Source organism: Salvelinus namaycush, chromosome 20 (genome assembly GCF_016432855.1).
Source record: "Salvelinus namaycush isolate Seneca chromosome 20, SaNama_1.0, whole genome shotgun sequence".
Lineage (NCBI taxonomy): Eukaryota > Metazoa > Chordata > Actinopteri > Salmoniformes > Salmonidae > Salvelinus > Salvelinus namaycush.
In genome coordinates, this window is record NC_052326.1 from 27210052 (window position 1) to 27233050 (window position 22999).

At 42.0% G+C, this 22999-nt stretch overlaps 2 protein-coding genes across 2 annotated transcripts in view; one reads left to right on the forward strand and one right to left on the reverse strand.

Annotated features, from left to right (window-relative positions):
* Positions 1-984: 984 nt before the first annotated feature.
* On the reverse strand, positions 985-13942 carry LOC120065737 (guanine nucleotide-binding protein G(t) subunit alpha-2-like). The gene is made up of 8 exons (XM_039016826.1): positions 13825-13942; positions 5307-5349; positions 4799-4940; positions 4420-4577; positions 4149-4277; positions 3849-3978; positions 1379-1532; positions 985-1175 (listed from the first exon to the last, which is right to left on the reverse strand). Exons 1-8 carry the CDS (start codon positions 13940-13942, stop codon positions 985-987), a joined length of 1065 nt encoding a protein of 354 aa, XP_038872754.1.
* A 7244-nt stretch (positions 13943-21186) lies between these two features.
* Positions 21187-22999, forward strand: part of LOC120065175 (AMP deaminase 2-like) — a 65651-nt gene continuing 63838 nt past the window's right edge. The window contains exon 1 of the mRNA XM_039015955.1: positions 21187-21575. Coding sequence (XP_038871883.1) covers positions 21566-21575 — 10 coding nt within the window. The 5' untranslated portion in view covers positions 21187-21565. The remainder of the gene's footprint in view (positions 21576-22999) is intronic.

Consider the following 22999-nt stretch of genomic DNA (forward strand, 5'->3'; position numbering starts at 1 on the left):
TACTTTTACTTAAATTCCAGTTTAGACCTGGCTATTTGAACTCACTAATTGGAATTAGCTAAATATATTTTTTTACTGTGTTACATCTGGTGTAAAACAGTAGGCATATCCAAACAGAGTTCTAATTTCAGATACTTAGAACTAGATAAAAACATTATAAATCATGGGGCAAGAGCAATGTTACTGGAAAGGACTTCTCTCTGACCATGTTGAGTAAGATGGATCATCTCAAAACATATTCTTTCATAAGTTTATCAATTGGAGTCCTGAGCAGCTTTGGACACTTTCCTCAACACAAACCCATCATAAAGAACCAGAAATAATTCAGAATAACAAAGTACCTATATCAAACAAATGTTAATTCTGCTGTTCTTCTGACTTCTTATCCTCATTTCCATCTGAAGGACATCATCATCCACATTGTCTCCAGGAGGGACATGTTGCCATCTTTGTTCGATTTGTTGGATATGATGTGTGTTAACTCCTTTGGAGTAAAGTGGGTGCTGTTCCCTAGTGTTTGCATTCATTACTCATCATTTAGGGTGTCAGGAGTTAGGAAGGAAGGGATGGGATAGTCTAGAATTGAAGGGTCTGAAGAGTCTTATGCCATTACAAAGCCTTCTGTTGTGCGTTCTGTTCCTACTGCTCAACTTCACCATGAATCCAAGTGAAGGGATGAGGGGGAAAATAAAATCTGTGAGGAAGAAAACCAAAACATTTAGGTGAAAAAATAACCACATATAATCATAAAAGAACAATAAGACGCTGAATTTCAAATCGACACCTACCCTTGAAACACTTTACATCTGAAAGAATTGGATGGGTGTATCCAACATGGTGAAAATGTCACCTTGTCTGTCTGAGGCAAGTCTATTTTCTGAGCCCTCCAAATCTACTAGAAGTGTCAATGTGTACAGGCTAGGTGTCAATTTGGGTTACAAGAACAGACAAGAGATAACTACTGCACCTTTTTAGTGTTTCTGCTTAGAACAGACCGCAAGATTTTAGGTTCTCTTTGATAATGATGTCTGTCACGGCTCCGAACACAATCTCAACGTTCTTTGTGTCCGTGGCGCAGGTCAAGTGAGAGTAGATTTCTTTGACACCCTTCTTCATGTTCAGCTCCTCAAACTGCTTCTTGATGTAGTCGCTGGCATCATCATACGTGTTGGGGCCTAGTGGCAGAGTAAGCAGGCAGCTCATGAAGCGGTTCTCAGTTGTTTTCAATTGTAGGTGATGAGGTTGACAGTATCTATTCTGTTGGCTAGTATCTTGCCACTGCATCATATTGCAGTAGAAGACAAAACATTTCCATCATTCCTGTCCTTGGGAAATCATGCAGTTTTAATATGCTGTTTATACTTGTGGTTACTCTTACCATTGTAGTCTGGGAAGCAGATGCTGAGGTGGACCTTCTTGATCTTCTCCTCGAAGAGATCCTTCTTGTTGAGGAAGAGTACGATGGAGGTGGTGGCGAAGAACCTGTGGTTACAGATACTGTTGAACAGGTGGAGAGACTCATGCATACGGTTCTGTGGAGAAAAGGAAGAAGAGGGTTAGGTTAAGTGGCAACAATCTCACAGCTTCTTTCATCAATCCTCACTCATGCTAGATTAGTATGCTAACTATACCGAACAAAAATACACTGCTCAAAAAAATAAAGGGAACACTTAAACAACACAATGTAACTCCAAGTCAATCACACTTCTGTGAAATCAAACTGTCCACTTAGGAAGAAACACTGATTGACAATACATTTCACATGCTGTTGTGCAAATGGAATAGACAAAAGGTGGAAATTATAGGCAATTAGCAAGACACCCCCAATAAAGGAGTGATTCTGCAGGTGGTGACCACAGACCACTTCTCAGTTCCTATGCTTCCTGGCTGATGTTTTGGTCACTTTTGAATGCTGGCGGTGCTCTCACTCTAGTGGTAGCATGAGACGGAGTCTACAACCCACACAAGTGGCTCAGGTAGTGCAGCTCATCCAGGATGGCACATCAATGCGAGCTGTGGCAAGAAGGTTTGCTGTGTCTGTCAGCGTAGTGTCCAGAGCATGGAGGCACTACCAGGAGACAGGCCAGTACATCAGGAGACGTGGAGGAAGCCGTAGGAGGGCAACAACCCAGCAGCAGGACCGCTACCTCCGCCTTTGAGCAGGAGGAGCACTGCCAGAGCCCTGCAAAATGACCTCCAGCAGGCCACAAATGTGCATGTGTCTGCTCAAACGGTCAGAAACAGACTCCATGAGGGTGGTATGAGGGCCCGACGTCCACAGGTGGGGGTTGTGCTTACAGCCCAACACCGTGCAGGACGTTTGGCATTTGCCAGAGAACACCAAGATTGGCAAATTCGCCACTGGCGCCCTGTGCTCTTCACAGATGAAAGCAGGTTCACACTGAGCACATGAGCACATGTGACAGACGTGACGGAGTCTGGAGACGCCGTGGAGAACGTTCTGCTGCCTGCAACATCCTCCAGCATGACCGGTTTGGCGGTGGGTCAGTCATGGTGTGGGGTGGCATTTCTTTGTGGGGCCGCACAGCCCTCCATGTGCTCGCCAGAGGTAGCCTGACTGCCATTAGGTACCGAGATGAGATCCTCAGAGCCCTTGTGAGACCATATGCTGACACATGCACATTTGTGGCCTGCTGGAGGTCATTTTGCAGGGCTCTGGCAGTGCTCCTCCTGCTCAAAGGCGGAGGTAGCGGTCCTGCTGCTGGGTCTGCGGCTGTGAGGTCGGTTAGACGTACTGCCAATTCAATGAAAAGACGTTGAACATTCAATTCTCTGGTAACAGCTCTGGTGGAAATTCCTCCAGTCAGAATGTCAATTGCACACTTCCTCAAAACTTAAACTTGAGACATCTGTGGCATTGTGTTGTGTGACAAAACTGCACATTTTAGAGTGGCTTTTTATTGTCCCCAGCACAAGGTGCACCTGTGTAATGATCATGCTGTTAAATCAGGTTCTTGATATGCCACACCTGTTAGGTGGATAGATTATCTGGCAAAGGAGAAACGCTTACTAACGGGTGTAAACAAATTTGTGCAATTATTTTTTAGAGAAATAAGCTTTTTGTGCATTTGGAACATTTCTGGGATCTTTTATTTCAGCTCATGAAATATGAGACCAACACTTTACATGCGTTTGTATTTTTGTTTAATGTATACTCTTAACCACATGTGCCAAACTCATTCCACGGAAGGCCGAGTGTCTACGGGTTTTCGTTCCACGGGTTCTACTGGTTTTCGTTCTTGGGTGATTAATTAAGGTCACTAATTAGAAAGGAACTCCCCTCACCTGGTTGTCTAGGTCTTAATTGAAAGGAAAAAACAAAAACCTGCAGACACTAGGCCATTCATGGAATTAGTTTTACACACCTGCTCTAAACCAAAGAGATTATCTAATTTCCTATTTTGGGCCTTTGGCAAGCACACAAACACAACTCTACATGTCTTCTGTGCTTGAACTGGGGTGATGGTATCAAGTACAGGACTGTGAGGCGATTGAGAATTCATATTGTATAGTCATCTGAGCTATGTCCTTGGGGAGTTTAACATGTGATGGGCTGGTAGGGTTCTGTAAACTTGTGACTGAATAATCCATTGTTTACTTGATGTCAGACTGGAGAAAATACCCTTCAGTTAGAATCAGAACTTCTGATGCTCTTTCAATCTTACCAAATGGATCACAGTACAAAAAAGAGAAATCCAAGTAAACAGTACAAAAGTACAACATTTGGACTAAAAGGGCTACATAGAGGCGTTCTGTCTCGATATAGAAAATCACAACTGTGACAAACTAGTGGAACTATCAGAGGTCAACTGTAAAGCCAAACCCACCACTTCATCGTCCTCTACAAGCACCATGTCATAAGCACTGAGGGCTCCGCAGAAGATGATGCAGGTTACACCCTCAAAACAATGGATCCACTTCTTTCTCTCCGACCGCTGGCCGCCCACATCGAACATCCTGTCAGAGGGGATGGGTTAAAGAAGGGATATGTTAGATATGACTGTAAAGAGATAATCAACGATTGTGTAAAATCACAACCCAAAGGAAATGGAATGAACATGCAAGGATTTATGGGAGACCATTTTTGGCCCTTTGTGATCTCCCTTGTTTGACTAATATTCCCTCACCTGAAGTGCAGCTCTTTGCAGGAGAACTGCTCCTCGATGATACCGGTGGTCTTGACTCGAGAACGCAGCACATCCTGCTCGTTGGGCAGGTAATCAGACTTTGTGATTCTGTCCAATTCTCCAAGATAACTGTTGAGCGAGATTTCAGTTTAGCATACATTCACACCCCCATATAGAACATAATCATGCTCACCAACAAAGATATGACCTGAACTGTCATGAGAATGATATGACTGTCATAACAGACTGTAACAGTTGCTGTTACACTCACTAGCCAGCTGAGTCGTTGAGCTGGTACTCAGCTGCTCTCTCGAAGGAGGCCTGGACACCACTGTCACTCCAGAGCCTCTTGATGACATCAGCCAGCTCAGGGGGCATTGAGCCCTCTTCAATGGAGTCTGACAGGTTGGACAGCTTCTGCCCGTCTTCCTACACCATGAAGTCAACTGGTGAGTTTTACTGCTACTAAAATGTAAATGTCATTCCATTGTACGGTAATTAGCTAAGCTAACAATGTAGTGTTGTTATTTCTATTTGAATAACATGTGCAACTACTGAAACGTCTGCTGGTATCTCAATGTCTATCAGTGTGTGTCATTGAGGGCCTATTTGGTGGACCAGAAGGGTTAGAGACGCAGGGTGGGACTCACAGATCCCTTTGGTGATCCAAAGTCAATGGACAACATCTCCATGCCTCTGATAATGGCCAGAGCAGACTGCAGGATGTTACCATAGATGATCGCCCTGAACTCCAATTGTTCTTCTTTGGTATAACCACCTTGATGGAGAATTCTACCCAACACAAGAGGAAGAAAACAGTTAGAATTGTAATTACAGTTTAAAATACAACTGACATTATACAATGCTACCAACAACCATTATTGGCCAGAAGAACTAGTACTAGTCATTCTGCAGCAACTGTTTTGTTCAGTAGTCATCAGGGTATATGTCAATTGTAGCTGCCACAATGTATTCTATCATGGTCCATTTTGTTTTCCCATATAATTATGAGCCATAAACTTAGTCCATCTTATTGAACACCCAATTCACACCTTTTAGAGTGATGGTAAAGTGTATGGACAAGGTTTGGTTGCATGTGCTTTAGGAGGGAGGAGGAATGACATGCAATGTCAACGGTGTTTGTTTTGTTATACTCACTTCATCTGCTTGACAATTGTGCTCTTCCCAGACTCACCAGCACCTGGTAAAACAAAAGAAGAAGTAGATATGTTACAATGGCTTTCCCATGTACAAACACATCATCCTCATTCACCCTGTAGTTGGTTAAAGGGAACCTGAGGGCCAAAACATGACCTAGGCAAAGAGATGTATAATGACAGCACATAGTGAAAGAGGAAGCTCAGCAGTTGCCCATCCCCTCCACTGGCACAGATCCAGTCCTCTGAGACACACAACATGACAAGCATTCGGTGTGTTGCAGTAGTTACAGTTGTAGTTATTTCACAGCTGTTATATTATGACCTTCTGTTTAGCTTTGTTTCTGCATGTTGTTGTTGCATTTGTACAATGAGTTTGGTTATAGACACATCTTATGGGATACTTCCCATTGTAACAACATACTTAGCGGGGGGGGGGGGTTAACAGTAACAGAGCAATTGGAAAATAATAAACAAGTACTGGGCCATAGGGCAGACTGGTCTGAGCAGTGAAGTTGTATGTCATAATACCAGTAAGCTAATTTCCCTCTGGGCTTATATCAAACAAGACTGTCACCACCAGTGGATTTGTTGTTCCACACGCCACCTCAAGGGGGCCATCTAGGATTCCTGACTATTTGGAAATGGGCACATGAAAGGGTTTATGGCTAATGTGATTGACATCTGTCCCAATGGTTTAGCAGAGACCAGCGTCCTTATTAGCTCAGGGCTAAATGGATGGGATTTGAGAAGCCTTGGGTAAGGAGGCCTGGGGTTGAATGAAAGGTCTCTCAGAGGATCGGCCGATATGTAAAGACGTCACTAGGAAGACGTCAGTTCATGAGGAATCGTGAGTTTGTGTCACTCTAAAAAGTTCCTGGGATAGTGTGTCCTTCTCTCCTTTGATTCTTATCCATGAAGGTAGGCGAGAGGGCTACCTAGATAGGCTGGGGTGACTGGGCTGTCTCCATAATACCCCTATTTCCCCATCTCATATCTCCATGCATAGGTTTATTTTCCCGAAGGCAGGCCTGATATTCCTGAATAAAGCCATTCCTCCAAACGTAGGCCTATTTCTTCATGCTCTCCACAAGTAGGTTGTTATCTCTTAAGGTAAGTGTGCACAAGCCCATTTCTCCATGCCTTTGACTTATTTTCCCATGTGCAGGCCTATTTCTCCATGCATGGGCCAATTTTTGCCTGAGTTTCCCATTTTCTCAATCCATAGTTGTCAGTGGTTGCACCAGTGTCATCTGGCAATGTCATCCATTGTCTCATTCCCCTGTCTTCTTGACATGTCAGTTATCACAACTTTTTCATTTCTGTAGGATGATTGGTTTACCTCTGCCCTCTGTTGCTGCTGTTTCTCTTACTAATGTGAAGGTAAAGTTTTAAGGTATTAACCAGAAGCCTGTCTCTGCAACACGTCTCCACTAATCCATGCTCTATTTGTGCCAAATGGCTGTAAACAATTGCTTCTCTGACTTCATCATTGTTTTGATGGTGTCTTGAGGGTCCATGTTGCCCAAAAAGCAATGTTTTGGTATTTTCATCCCATAAAGAACTTCCCTAGCAATCTCTTGTTTTAACACTACTTTAGATAAAAACAGAGACCTAGTTTAAGCTCAAACCCAACTGTTGAACCCCTACCTCCTGGTGAAGAGAAGACTATAATGGGCTAACACAGAAGGAAACTGTTGGCTTAATAATACTGTAAATTCTGACATGTCATTGATACCTGATGCAACCAGAAGATGGCATTGGTTATGGAGCATTGCATTCTGCCAAGTTCAATTCCTTTTTAATTTTTTTAAAGCAAGAGGTGAGTAGTTACTGTTCTTGTACCCCAGATACAGTGCCTTCAGAAAGTATTCATATCCATTGACTTATTGCACATGTTGTTGTGTTACAGCGTGAATTCAACATGGATTAAATTGATGTTTTTTCTCACCCATCTACACACAATACCCCATAATAACAAAGTGAAAATATGTTGTTAGAAATGTTGGCTAATTTATAGAAAATTAAATAGAGAAATACACTTACAGTTGAAGTTGGAAGTTTACATACACTTAGGTTGGAGCCATTAAAACTCATTTTTCAACCACTCCACAAATTTCTTGTTAACAAACTATAGTTTTGTCAAGTCGGTTTTGGACATCTACTTTGTGCATGACACAAGTCATTTTTCCAACAATTGTTTACAGACAGATTATTTCACTTATAATTCACTGTATCACAATTCCAGTGGGTCAGAAGTTTATATACACTAAATTGACCATACCTTAAACAGCTTGGAAAATTCCAGAATATTATATCAAATCAAATGTATTTATATAGCCCTTCTTACATCAGCTGATATCTCAAAGTGCTGTGCAGAAACCCAGCCTAAAACCCCAAACAGCAAGCAATGCAGGTGTAGAAGCATGGCTTCAGAAGCTTCTGATAGGCGAATTGACATAATTTGAGTCAATTGGAGATGTACCTGGGGATGTATTTCAAGGCCTACCTTCAAACTCAGTGCCTCTTTGCTTGACATCATTGGAAAATCAAAAGAAATCAGCCAAGACCTCAGAAAAAAATTGTAGACCTCCACAAGTCTGGTTAATCCTTGGGAGCAATTTACAAACGCCTGAAGGTTCCACGTTCATCTGTACAAACAATAGTACGCAAGTATAAACACCATGGGACCACGCAGCCGTCATACCGCTCAGGAAGGAGACGCGTTCTGTCTCCTAGAGATGAACGTACTTTGGTGCGAAAAGTTCAAATCAATCCAAGAACAACAGCAAAGGACCTTGTGAAAATGCTGGAGGAAACAAGTACAAAAGTATCTATATCCATAGTAAAATGAGTCCTGTATCGACATAACCTGAATGGCCGCTCAGCAAGGGAGAAGCCACTGCTTCAAAACCGCCATAAAAAAGCCAGACTACGGTTTGCAACTGCACATGGGGACAAAGATCATACCTTTTGGAGAAATGTCCTCTGGTCTGATGAAACAATAAAAACTGTTTGGCCATAATGACCATCGTTATGTTTGGAGGATAAAGGGGGAGGCTTGCAAGCCGAAGAACATCATCCCAACCGTGAAGCACGGGGGTGGCAGCATCATGTTGAGGGGGTGCTTTGCTACAGCAGGGACTGGTGCACTTCACAAAATAGATGGCATCATGAGGAAAGGAAAATTATGTGGATATATTGAAGCAACATCTCAAGACATCAGTCAGGAAGTTCAAGCTTGGTCACAAATGGGTCTTCCAAATGGACAATGACCCCAAGCATACTTCCAAAGTTGTGGCAAAATGGCTTAAGGACAACAAATGCAAGGTATTGGAGTGGCCATCACAAAGCCCTGAACTCAATCCTATAGAAAATTTGTGGGCAGAACTGAAATAGCGTGTGCGAGCGAGGAGGCCTACAAACCTGACTCAGTTACACCAGCTCTGTCAGGAGGAATGGGCCAAAATTCACCCAACTTATTGTGAGAAGCTTGTGGAAGGATACCCGAAACATTTGATCCAAGTTAAACAATTTAAAGGCAATGATACCAAATACTAATTGAGTGCATGTAAACTTTGGACCCACTGGGAATGTGATGAAAGAAATAAAAGCTGAAATAAATCATTCTCTCAACTATTAGTCTGACATTTCACATTCTTAAAATAAAGTGGTGATCCTAACTGACCTAAGACAGGGAATTTTTTTACCAGGATTAAATGTCAGGAATTGTGAAAACTGAGTTTAAATGTATTTGGCTAAGGTGTATGTAAACTTCCGACTTCAACTGTATATGGACACCTGCTCGTCAAAAATCTCATTCCAAAATCATTGGCATTAATATGGGATGTCCCCCCTTTGCTGCTATAACAGCCTCCACTCCTGGGGAGGCTTTCCATTAGATGTTCGACCATTGCTGCGGGGACTTGCTTCCATTCAGCCACAAAAGCATTAGTGAGGTCGGGCACTGATGTTGGGCGATGAGGCCTGGCTAGTAGTTGGTGTTCAAATTCATCCCAAAGGTGTCCAATGGGGTTGAGGTCAGGGCCCTGCGCAGGCCATTCAAGTTCTTCCACACCGATCTCGACAAACCATTTCTGTATGGACCTCGTTTTGTGCACGGGGGCATTGTAATGCTGAAACTGGAAATGGCCTTCCCCAAACTGTTGCCACAAAGTTGGAAGCACAGAATCGTCTAGAATGTCATTGTATGCTGTAGCGTTAAGATTTCTCTTCATTGGAACTAAGGAGTCTAGTCAGAACCATGAAAAACAGCCCCAGACCATTATTCCTCCTCCACCAAACTTTACAGTTGGCACTATACATTCGGGCAGGTAGCGTTCTTCTGGCATCCACCAAACCCAGATTTGTCCGTCGGACTGCCAGGTGGTGAAGCGTGATTCATCACTCCAGAGAACGCGTTTCCACTGCTCCAGAGTCCAATGGCGGCGAGCTTTACACCACTCCAGCCGAGGCTTGGCATTGCACATGGTGATCTTAGGCTCGTATGCGGCTGTTAGCCATGGAAACCCATTTCATGAAGCTCCTGACTAACAGTTATTGTGCTGACATTGCTTCAAGAGGCAGTTTGGAACTCGGTAGTCAGTGTTGCAATCGAGGACAGACGTTGTTTACGTGTTACACACTTCAGCATTTGGCGTTCCTGTTCTGTGACCTTGTGTGGCCTACCATTTTGCGGCTGAGCCGTTGTTGTTCCTAGACGTTTCCACTTCACAATAACAGCACTTACAGTTGACCAGGGCAGCTCTAGCAGGGCCCAAATTTGACGAACTGACTTGTTGGAAAGGTGGCATCCTATGATGGTGCCACGTTGAAAGTCACTGAGCTCTTCAGTACGGACCATTCTACTGCCCGTGTTTTCCTATGGAGATTGCATGGCGTTGTGCTCGATATTATACACCTGTCAGCAACGGGTGTGGCTGAAATAGCCGAATCCACTAATTTGAATGGGTGTCCACATACTTGTTGTGTATCTCATTTAAATACGTATTCACACCCCTGAGTCAATACACGTTAGAAACCCCTTTGGCAGCGATTACAGCTGTGAGTCTTCCTGGGTAAGTCTCTAAAAGTTTTGGACACTTGGATTGTACAATATTTGCACATTATTATTTGTTTAATTCTTCAAACTCGATCATGTTGGTTGTTGATTTTATTTATTTAACTAGGCAAGTCAATTAAGAACACATTTTTATTTACAATGACGGCCTACAATGACGGCCTATTGATCATTGCTAGAGAGCCATTTTTAAGTCTTTCCATCGATTTTCAAGCCAATTTAATTGAAAACTGTAAGTAGTCCACTCAGGAACATTCAATGTCTGCTTTCTTTTGTTTTTTATCTACCAATAAGTGCCCTTCTTTGTGAGGCATTGGTAAACCTCCTTGGTCTTTGTGGTTGAATCTGTGTTTGAAATTCACTGCTCGACTGAGGGATCTTACAGATCATTGTATGTGTGTGGTACTAAGATGAGGTAGTCATTAAAAAATAATGTTAAACACTATTATTGCACAGTGAGTCCATGCAACTTATGTGACTTGTTAAGCACATTTTTTATCCTGAACTTATTTAGGCTTGCCATAACAAAGGGGTTGAATACTTATTGACTCAAGACTTTCAGGCTCCTGAGTGGTGCAGCGGTGTAGGCACTGCATCTCAGAGCTAGAGGCATCACTACAGACCCTGGTTCGATCCCGGGCTGTATCACAACCGGCCGTGATCAGGAGTCCCATAGGGCAACGCACAATTGGCCCAGTGTCGTCCGCGTTAGGGGTGAATCATTTCTGAAGGTACTGTAAATATCATACACTAAGCTCTGACAGCATTTTGTTGACTATGACAAAATTGATAGGGATGATTTACCTACATTTCATTCAGAATACAGAACAACTTTGTCTTTAGTAGCCTAATTGTTACTCTGCCAGAGAATTGGCTTTGCTGCATCTGTTTTGTGTTCTGCAGGAGCAGCAGGAGACACAAGGATTAATGGCTGTTAATTGCTGCTCTTCATCCACAAAGCCTCAACTCACTCTTTGGCTGCAGTACTACCAACTGGATTGTGGGTCATTTCACATCTTCAGTTTTGCAATGTGTCAATATTTGACCAATTCCTTCAGCTGTCACTGCATTTCATTGGTTTAGTTTAAAATATGGACAATAACTACTACAATATAGTTATTTAGTTTAAAATATGGACAATAACTACTACAATATGGTTATCATAACCACCAAAACCTCATACCAACAGGGGAAAGTATGCCATTTTTGGTGCCTTAAACATGACAATTTCTCTCCTCCCATTTACTGTTAGTGAGAGGTGTAGACAGGTGAGACAGGGGTTATGGTTTACAAGATGTTACATCTGCACATTTGATCTTTTTTAAATGAAAGTGTCTCCATTATTGTAAATGAATGTTGATAATATGATGATCTATGGCCCAGATAGTAATTTGTTCCTGTCAATTGATCCTAATAAGCTTTTGTTGCTGCTGGCCCTGATTACGCTGATGGTTGACCCTTCTGAGTTTCTCTGGTAGTCTTCTAATGTTGACCCTATTGTCTGCAAACTTTTAGTGGATTTTTACCTGTTGCATTTGGCTTTTCATAATTGCTGTATTGATCAGCATCTCTATTTGTCCCTTGTTATTTTCCCTGTCAATTAACTTGTGTCATTGGCCCTTGCTTTTTGCCATGTGAGATGACTACTTAGCATTTGATGATGCATGTTGTAGGCCATGATGTAACCCTGTGCTAGGGAAATTATTACAGGGAGTCTAAGTAGCAGGAAAGGAAGCATAATTGGGTTACTATGATCCTATGGGAAAGGCTGACTAAATCCTGCCCCTGAACCCTCACAAAGCTATTTATACCCAGAGCTCATGACACATCTACTGCTCATTGTTTTACATACTGTATTCAGACACATGCTGCTGATATGTCAACATTCATAACTGTTGCCACTTCTACAGACAGTCATATAACCCTGTTTTCATAACCTATGAAGACAATATAGGGCTCTTCTAAATCCTCTCAGAGCCAAACATTAACACTAATCTGATTCCCTGCTAGGTAGTGTTCCAGATGTTTACATTTAAGTCATTTAGCAGACGCTCTTATCCAGAGCGACTTACAAATTGGAAAATTCATACATATTCATCCTGGTCCCCCCGTGGGAATTGAACCCTGGTCCCCCCGTGGGAATTGAACCCACAACCCTGGCGTTGCAAGCGCCATGCTCTACCAACTGAGCCACACGGGATGTTCTACTTTACAGACTTTTCTCGGAGTCTAATATCTATTGAAGTAGCTAATATAGAAACAGACTGACAACTTCCCTTCTAGTAGTTATGAATCAACACGTTCCATTTCAGGGGAACTTAAAAAACAATGCTCAGCTATCAACCTTATGGTTGCTGAGAAACATTGAAATGACCCCATACTACAGTAACGACTGTCATACAGATTGTCATTATGAGAGAATTTGTTGTTTCAATCAAGGGAAATGGTATTGCCTTTTATTATGGTGTTTTCTAACACCTCTGACCCTACAAGTCCTACGATTTCTCATTTCAGTCTTGAGGTAACAGAAGCAGTCACTCTTGGACTTATCTGATTTAATGTAAGCTACTTTCAGCGTGACATGCTTATCTGTTTACATCCAGGCCGTTTTACAGTGACATGCCAATTCACATTCACGTTGAATGTGCAAAGGCAGAACACCAATGTAATATATAACAGATTACCGTTAAGCTCTTGTCATATATAACTGAGGCTAGATATCAGGATCAATGCTAGCGTCCTGATTGAGTAGGCCTAATAAGTTTAGCCTGTTTTTGAATGCACCATTTCAGCACTGGCAAGTTTCCATAAATCTGGAAGTGTTAAACAATTGGAAAAGCTCATTACATTGATCAAAATTATATTTTTAGCTACATTGAATGTTCCAGAAGGACCTTGAGCAACAAGCGCCATCGATCAAGTTACCATATCAAAGTGATGAAGAATTCACAACAACTATGCTATCTTCGCCAGCGAATATTCAGTCTCATATAATTCCAACTGTTGTCATCAGTGTAACCTACTAACGTCCATCTTATCTAATACGTAAGCTCATACAGAGGTTGGATATGGCTGATGCTTAAGGTCATTCAGGTTGGCATGGCTGCTCATTGCAAAAAACTTTATTTTTATTTTTTACATGATGTAAACTTAAACTATTTATGCCTTTCATTGCTGTGCAATTTCCAATACAATGCCCCCTAACTTTGACAAGAACAAAAACTGTTTGACTCTAAAATTTCTCAAAGATCAGGGCACATAGTTGCATAATATTCAACCAATATCTTTCTTTCAGTTTTTTAAGAAGATGATGCTTATCCTGATTGTTTGCATCAGACACTGCTATGGTCTATGCCTGACAGACCATAAGCCAGTTGAGGGTCCCATTCTACTTTTCTGAAGTTTCAGAAGAGGCCCCACAGGCACAACAGCTCCTTACCAAGCAGCAGAAGCTTGACTGTCTTGGCTTCTTTGTCTGCATCCTCCGCCAGCTGCTTTTCCAGCTCCTTGGACTTTGCGGCTAATGCCTTGTCTTCGACACTTCCCCCAGCTCCCATTTTGAACTTTGGATCTTTCTCACTCCTTCAAGTCAAGATCCTGTGTGGTACGGATATGCGGCCGTCCGCTCCCGCCGTCTGAGGGGTGCACTGGGAGACAGGCACAAAGGAGGGCAGAGGTGGGGGCTGGGAACAAGGGGTCCTGGCCTCAGTCAGGGGTTGGTGGATGGAGGAAGAGGACTCTGGAGATGTATGCTGGCACGCAGTCGGACAATCACTGCTTGGGGACTAAGGGAAGCTGTCTTCTCTCTGGTGTTAGCCCTCCCTTATTCCCCTACGTTAAACCTGACATCTTGAAATCAGGTTGGGATTGGGCAGGGCTTTTTCTGGCGTTCCCATGGGAACCATTAGATCCAATTAGGATGAAGCAGAGGGCAAAAGTGAAGGGTAAAAAAACCAAACGCCATAGGGTTTAGAAAGAGATGGGTGGATTAGAAATAGAGAAGGTCTGTTTTTTATAGCTCAATGGTCTGGGTGTTCAAAGTTGACTTTCTCTACCTCTTGCACAGTTTAGCTCTCCCAGCCTCTGTCAAGTATGGCTCAAAAAGAGATGGTATCAGGTGTGATAATGTTCTTGTTCTTCTTGTTCTCATTTAGAATAAACTTATAACCACAGAAATAAAACAATATGATGTGCTAGTGGGTCTTGCAACAGGTATACAGAGATGACCAGTTTACAGAGTGTAGAGTGCAGTGATGTGTCCTATAAGGAGCATTGGTGGCAAATCTGATGGTTGAATGGTAAAGAACATCTAGCCACTCGAGAGTACCCTTAGCTGCCGATCTATAAATGATGTCTCTGTAATCTAGCATGGGTAGGATGGTCATCTGAATCAGGGTAAGTTTTGCAGCTGGGGTGAAAGAGGAGGGATAACGATAGAGGAAACCAAGTCTAGATTTAACTTTAGCCTGCAGATTTGATATGTGCTGAGAGAAGGACAGTGTACCATCTAGCCATACTCCCAAGTATTTGTATGAGGTGACTACCTCAAGCTCTAAACCCTCAGAGGTAGTAATCACACCGGTGGGGAGAGGGGCATTCTTCTTACCAAACCACATGACCTTTGTTTTAAAGGTGTTCAGAACAAGGTTAAGGGCAGAGAAAGCTTGTTGGACACTAAGAAAGCTTTGTTGTAGCATGTTTAACCTGTCTGGCACCGGGGTTCCGCTAGCGGAACTCCTCCCACACTCCACTGAAAAGGCAGAGCGCGAAATTCAAAAAATATTTTTGAGAAATATTTAACTTTCACACATTAACAAGTCCAATACAGCAAATGAAAGATACACATCTTGTGAATCCAGTCAACATGTCCGATTTTTAAAATGTTTTACAGCGAAAACACCACATATATTTATGTTAGCTCACCACCAAATACAAAAAAGGACAGACATTTTTCACAGCACAGGTAGCATGCACAAAGCCAACCTAACTAACCAAGAACCAACCAAACTAACCAAGAAACAACTTCATCAGATGACAGTCTTATAACATGTTATACAATAAATCTATGTTTTGTTCGAAAAATGTGCATATTTGAGGTATAAATCAGTTTTACATTGCAGCTACCATCACAGCTACCGTCAGAAATAGCACTGAAGCAGCCAGAGTAATTACAGACACCAACGTCAAATACCCAAATACTCATCATAAAACATTTCTGAAAAATCGATGGTGTACAGCAAATTAAAGACAAACATCTTGTGAATCCAGCCAATATTTCCGATTTTTTAAGTGTTTTACAGCGAAAACACAATATAGCATTATATTAGCTTACTACAATAGCCTACCACACTACCGCATTCATTCATCAAGGCACGTTAGCGATAGCAATAGGCACGTTAGCGATAGGGAATAAACCAGCAAAATATATTAATTTTCACTAACCTTCATAAACCTTCATCAGATGACAGTCCTATAACATCCGGTTATACATACACTTATGTTTTGTTCGAAAATGTGCATATTTAGAGCTGAAATCAGTGGTTATACATTGTGCTAACGTAGCATCTTTTTCCCAGAATGTGCGTATATTTTTATGACACTCAACTATTCTGACCAAATAACTATTCATAAACGTTACTAGAAAATACATGTTGTATAGGAAATGATAGATACACTAGTTCTTAATGCAATCGCCGTGTTAGAATTCTAAAAATAACTTCATTACGACATCCAGCTTAGTTATAGCGAGAGCGTGCCCAAAATCTGGGCGCAAACTACTAGTACAACATGTTCGACAGATATATGAAATAGCATCATAAAATGGGTCCTACTTTTGATGATCTTCCATCAGAATGTTGTACAAGTGGTCCTTTGTCCAGAACAATCGTTGTTTGGTTTTAGAATGTCCTCTTCTCCAGTCAATTAGCACGGAAAGCTAGCAAAGTAGCCCGAAGCTCTCCTTCCTGAACAAAGGCACACAACGCAACACGCCTAACGTCCCGAATAAATTTCAATAATCTAATAAAACTATATTGAAAAAACATACTTTACGATGATATTGTCACATTTATCAAATAAAATCAAAGCCGGAGATATTAGTCGTCTATAACGACAGCCTTTCAGAAGGCAATACCAGGTCCCTTCGCACGCGCTCCAGAAAACAGGAAACTGGTGACACGTCATACAAAGAGCTTTTATTCGACCCCAGATCAAGTTATACACTCCATTTCTTCTCTCACTGCCTGTCGACATCTAGTGGAAGACGTATGAAGTGCATGTATACTAATAAATATCAAGGACATTTATAGGCAGGCCCTAGAACAGAGCATCGATTTCAGATTTTCCACTTCTTGTCAGGAAGTTTGCTGCAAAATTAGTTCTGTTTTACTCACAGATGTAATTCAAACGGTTTTAGAAACTAGAGAGTGTTTTCTATCCAATAGTAATAATAATGTGCATATTGTACGAGCAAGAATTGAGTACGAGGCCGTTTAAATTGGGCACGATTTTCCCCCAAAGTGAAAACAGCGCCCTCTGTCCTCAACAGGTTAACACAAAATCCGGGGAGGGGCCAGCTGAGTATAAGACTGTATCATCTGCATATAAATGGCAGCTTTCTACTGCCTGAGCTATGTTGTTGATGTAAATTGAGAATAACATGAGGCCTAGAATCGAGCCTTGGGGTACTCCCTTGGTGACAGTTCCTGGCACGGCGCGGGGTGAGGCATCGGTTGAGGATAGAAGCCTTGTGAGTTATACCACTTACAAAGAAGCATAAGTCAGTGGGTTACCCCACTGGCCTGTTATACTCAGATGAGGAGAGACAATGGGAACAGACAGAGATTGCACACATCTCAGACTACTGTGTCATGGGTCAGCACAAAGATTTACTGTAATCAGCAGTTTTCTAATAACAATCAACTTTTTCCCAGATAAGAATGTTGACAGGGTGCCTTCTGTGCACAGTGACATCTGTGCTTCCATGTGCTCAATTGAAAATATCAGCTATTTATAGATGCATTTTGCAGGAGTTTTCATAACCAAGAACTTTGCATGTAGTGAACTCCAAGGTGGACTACATCTGTCAAAACAATAGAGCCATGAACAGCTAGCTACTGTTTGACCAGGCTTAGTTGTAACAAAGTAACAAAGGCAATTCTAATGTAAAAATGTTTCATGCACCTGATATCGCTTTGAATTATATATGTGAATCAAGGTTATTATGGTTTTGTGTTTTTATTTTAGTTTGTATTTATTTCTCCTGTTTTATTAAGACAGTATGTATATTTTCCCTGTTTTTGTCTGGCCTCCCATTAAATCGAGTTAAGGCGGAAACCAACACCTTTGAAGCCTGAATGGAGGATGATTTATGTACGAACAGGTTGCCGAGGGACAAAACTGTATCACCCGCTGGGCTGACTGCATCGACACCATAATCTAGAAGAAAAAGAAACGCACACCTATTTAGGCGAGGTGCTGGCTAGCGGAGTAGAAAACGTAAAAATAAAGGAGAGCCGCACACTCTAGGAGCTCAGATGCAAAAATATTTAATTTACCAACGTTTCGACAGGCAAGCTGTCTTCATCAGGGTACCAAAACTGTATCACCCGCTGGGCTGACTGCATCGACACCATAGACATGAAAACCAGTAGATAGTGATAGCGCTGACATCATCCACATATTCCTATTGAAAATAGGCTTTCTAGGGTAGACCAGGGCTTTTGGTTCCGCTAGGTTGCTACACAGTAGCCGACCAGCAGAACTTGTGACTTCACGCTCCAGACAGACACTGGGGGTCTGGTAGACATCTAGAGGTAATACGACGTCAGGAAGAACTACGCCCTCTAGGGGTCTTGGCACTAATCGGGACATTTCTGGGGACAGCTCTAGCTGGGGACCGGCCACCAAAATCAGGGACTGTCCCCGGAAATCGGGGACGTCTGATCACCTTAATCTTAATTTGACTTGGATCTAAAATGAATTGCTCTGAGACTGGTGCAAACATATATATATTTAAAATTAATAGTGCCGAGACTAGTACATGTAAGAAGAATCAAGTTAGCTCCTTAGCCAATTTCTCCTCCTGTGAGCTAGTGATAGCCAGTGATAGTGATGCACAAGCTAGGCCTATTTGAAACATCGCCATCTCCTGGCAGCTTTTACCCGATAGATTCAGTAGCTTGAAATTCCGCAAAAAGCTTGAAAACCCCATTTGAAAACCCCATTCGATTTTATGCCCAATTATAACATTTTTGGTGAAAAATAAATAAATAAATGAACATCATGATTGTTTTTCTTGTAGTTAGTTTTGGAATTAAATATACTAGTTTCAGTATAGTTTAGTTTTTCAAACGGATTTGTTAATTATTTTATTTCAGTTTACTAAATCGTTTTAGTTTAACTTTTAGTTTACTATAATAACCGTGTTGTGGACAAACTCAAATTGTGTGGCACTAGTTGTGGTTAGCAAGGTAGTGGGCTCTAACTTTGCTGCATGAAGAAAAAGCAAGATATTGGCCCTTCCACCTTCAGATACTATGAGATTGCCCAACCTGCAAAGAAAGAGAGAAAAAGAGAAATTTAGAGAGAGATCTTATCTGACGTCACATGGTCTCATGGCTAGAAGTGGGTTGCAGGGAAATTAGGCCCCCACAAATGCTTCAGAGAGTAAAACAGGCGGCTAATTAGGGCATCCTCCAATTCCGTAGTCCATTTCTAATTCTGACCCTTCAAGCTTTGACTCTGTCCTTCCTGCTGCATCCTGGGATTGGCCTGGTGCAGCTGATCTGTTGATAAGATTATCCAGAGAACCCTGTTAAATCTTGGGCCACAGTTTAGGCCAGCAGATGGCCACTAACTGTGAGAGGGGCGCTGGTTATGAGGTGTAGTGCAGTGTTGGTTGTACAGTAGCAAGGAACAAGGGTAATGATACTAGTTCACCTCGTTCAGAATAGCTCCACCCTCTCTGCTCACCTGAGTGACAAGTCAGCCGGTCAGACCTTTGAGTAAGAAGTAAGAGGGTGATTGGATAAATGCACATTCAACTGCCCCTAGGACACTGTTCATTATTAACTACTTTCGTTCATCTGAGGGTGACTGAGGTGGACGCTTTGGACGTTTGAATATGTTGATTCATCTCATCCAACTCCTTTCACCAAAAAAAGTTTGTGAATTTGCACATGCACATGATGAAGGCGCAACAGCTCCTCTTCAACCTCAGGAGGCCGAAGAAATTTGGCTTGGCACCTAAAACCCTCAAACTTTTACAGATGCACAATTGAGAGCATCCTATTGGGCTATATCACCGCCTGGTACGGCAACTGCACAGCCAGCAACCACAGGGCTCTCCAGAGGGTGGTGCAGTCTGACCAATGCATCACCCGGAGCAAACTACCTGCCCTCCAGGACACCTACAGCAGCCGATGTCACAGGAAGGCCAAAAAGATCATCAAGGACAACAACCACCCGAGCCATTGCCTGTTCACCCCGCTATCATCCAGAAGGCGAGGTCAGAACAGGTGCATCAAAGCTGGGACCGAGAGACTGAAAAACAGCTTCTATCTCAAGGCCATCAGACTGTTAAATAGCCATCACTAGCACATTAGAGGATGCTGCCTACATAGACTTGAAATCCCTGGCCACATCAATAAATGGAACACTAGTCACTTTAATAATGTTTACATATTTTGCATTACTCATCTCATATGTATATACTGTATTCTATTCTACTGTATCTTAGTCTATGCCGCTCTGACATTGCTCGTCCATATATTTATATATTCTTAATTGCATTACTTTACTTAGATTTGTGTGTATTGGGTATATGTTGTGAAATTGTTAGATATTACTTGTTAGATATTACTGCACTGTCAGACCTAGAAACACATGCATTTCGCTACACCTGCAATAACATCTGCTAAACACGTCTATGTGACCAATAACTTTGATTTGATTATATTGACCAGATACTCTAGGCAGGGGTGTCAAACTCATTCCACGGAGGGCCTAGTGTCTGCAGGTTTTGGGTTTTTCCTTTCAATAAAGCCCTAGACAACCAGGTGTGGGGAGTTCCTAACTAATTAGTGATGTTAATTCATCAATCAAGTACAAGGGAGGAGCGAAAACCCGCAGACACTCGGCCCCCCGTGGAATGAGTTTGACACCTGTGCGTCTAGTGCCTGCTCTACAATGAAAATAAATGTCTTCGAAAATGGAAGGCAATCCGGAGGAGCCTAGATCAGGTGGGACCATTCTAGCCAATGCGAGGACAGATACGCGTGTGAACAACAGGCACAACGGTTTCCACTAGTTACTACAGCCACAAAGTCAAACTTGGCTATATCGTAAAAGTTCACGAAAACAAAAATGCTAATCCATCAATGGTGTTAATTTAAGGTTAGGCATAAGGTTGGCAGTGTGGTCAAGATTTAAAATCAAATTTTAAGAAAATAAATTGTAGAAATAGGCGGGGTGTATGACTTTGTGGCTGTGGTAACTAGTGACGACCAGGCACAACTCCGATAGTTTTTTTCTCAAAGTTGCCGGGATGTCACGTGTCCTACTTACGTCAGTACACTCGTAACAACCCAAATATTGCGAAACGTATGTTCGATCAAATAAGCCATTACATTTACTGTTATCCAAATTCGACACTCTCATTGACCTCCTTCACAAAAACTCCTCGCTATGGTGAGCAAAAAAAACAAAAACGAAAAGCGCCACCTGCTGGAGAACACTTATCCCTCTCGCTTTGCCTCTTCCTGTCGGTTAAAAGTCCCATCCGTCAAAGTGCAGCAAAGCCTGTAATGTCAGTGAGTCTCACGAAACGAAGACAGCAATTTAGAAATGATCCAATTGTGTAGCTAACGAGATATATATATATAAATTCGGTGGGGAAATGTATTTACTCAAGCAAATAGCTATTGTAGCAATATAGCTACTTATTTAGACAATAAGTTCACATTTCTGGAATATCTCCAAAGATCTTTGTTTTGAAAAAACGATTAGCTTGCTGGCTAGCGAAGTTGCCAGTGAAAACAACTGTTATAAGGCTGTATTCGGGACGTCTGAGAGAAACAAACTGTCAGCTACAGCAAGGTTATCAGTTGTTTCCTAGGCGAGGACAAGACAAGTGCTACAACTTTCTGCATCAGCTCTTCGAGCTGAGACAGGCCTCAACCATGGCAGGTGGTAAGTACACAGACAGAGCAGCTAAACTGAATTTTATGCTGCATTTGTAACAAAGTGGGAAGGTGGTAATTATCAATTGTGACGTTGTAAATTCAAATTGGATGTATACTTTGAACTCATTGAAAAACGCCGATTGGCTAATGGCCAGGCTGCTCCATCCATAAACCATAAGTGCGGCTATCATGCCTGTAAACAAATTAGTGTTCAAAAACCACATGAATAGATTGCTTTTTATAAATAATGTTTTGTTGTTAAATTTAACTGCTGAAAATGCTGTTGAGGCTATTTTGTTAGGTGACGTCAGGGGTCAGCATGTGGGAGAAGTTGGAGCTCAGGGATGATATGAGTTTCCCACTAGCAATACGGCGCGTTTAAAACAACTGGGAACTCTGAAAAGAAATGTGACGTCAGTGATCTTCAGGCCGACAACTCGGAGCTCTAGAAAGAGAGGCCAGAGTTCCCGAGTTGGATGACCGTTCAAATAGATTTTTCCCAGCTGGAGCTCGTTTTTTTCAGAGTTCCCAGTTACTGAAGCACATTTCATTCGTAGGCCTATCTGTACTGCCCAAAAATCTACTACTCACCGGGAGCCTCTTAGGATCCCTCACTGTTGACCCATCCTCAACTTTCTTCACTGGTATAGCATAGGACACCTTCTGTACAACTCTGACCCTGGCAACCTCAACCTGCCTCTCCAGCACAGGACACTTGCACAGTATACCGGTACGAAAATGTCATAATACTTATGATACCAACATTTTAGTATACCATAGTACCGTTTCATATGATACTGGCACATTTTTCGGCCCTACCGATCTAAAGAACCCGCTGGCACCTGTTATAAAATGTTTATAAAGTCAGTTTTGTTTTAAAATTCTGTACAAAATTGTTAAGCAACAGCAACTAGTCTCTTGCATGCGCCGGTCCAATAATACTTAGCCATGGTGGCGAGGGGGATGCAGACCTTGATCAGTCTTCTGTTGTTAATTTTTTTTTTTTTTTTTTTTTTTAACCTTCATTTAACTAGGCAAGTAAGTTAAGAACAAATTCTTATTTTACAATGACGGCCTACCGGGGAACAGTGGGTTAACTGCCTTGTTCAGGGGCAGAAGGACAGATTTTTACCTTGTCAGCTTGGGATTCGATCAACAACGCTCTAACCACTAGGCTACCTGCCGCCCCATTTGATATATTGGAGCAGCGCGCAGAGCGAGCAAAGTTCATAGCCTACATTGTATATAATTTAATCCCTGGTATAACCAAGAGCACATGGTGTATGGAGCGATTTCAGTGCCAACAGAAATTGTATTTGAATTCCATAATTCTGAATTTGTATTAGGATATTGAATTTGAATTTAATGTTTTTATTTGTAATACACATTGAATCATTGAATTCATAAATTGAACTTGTATTTCATGATTTG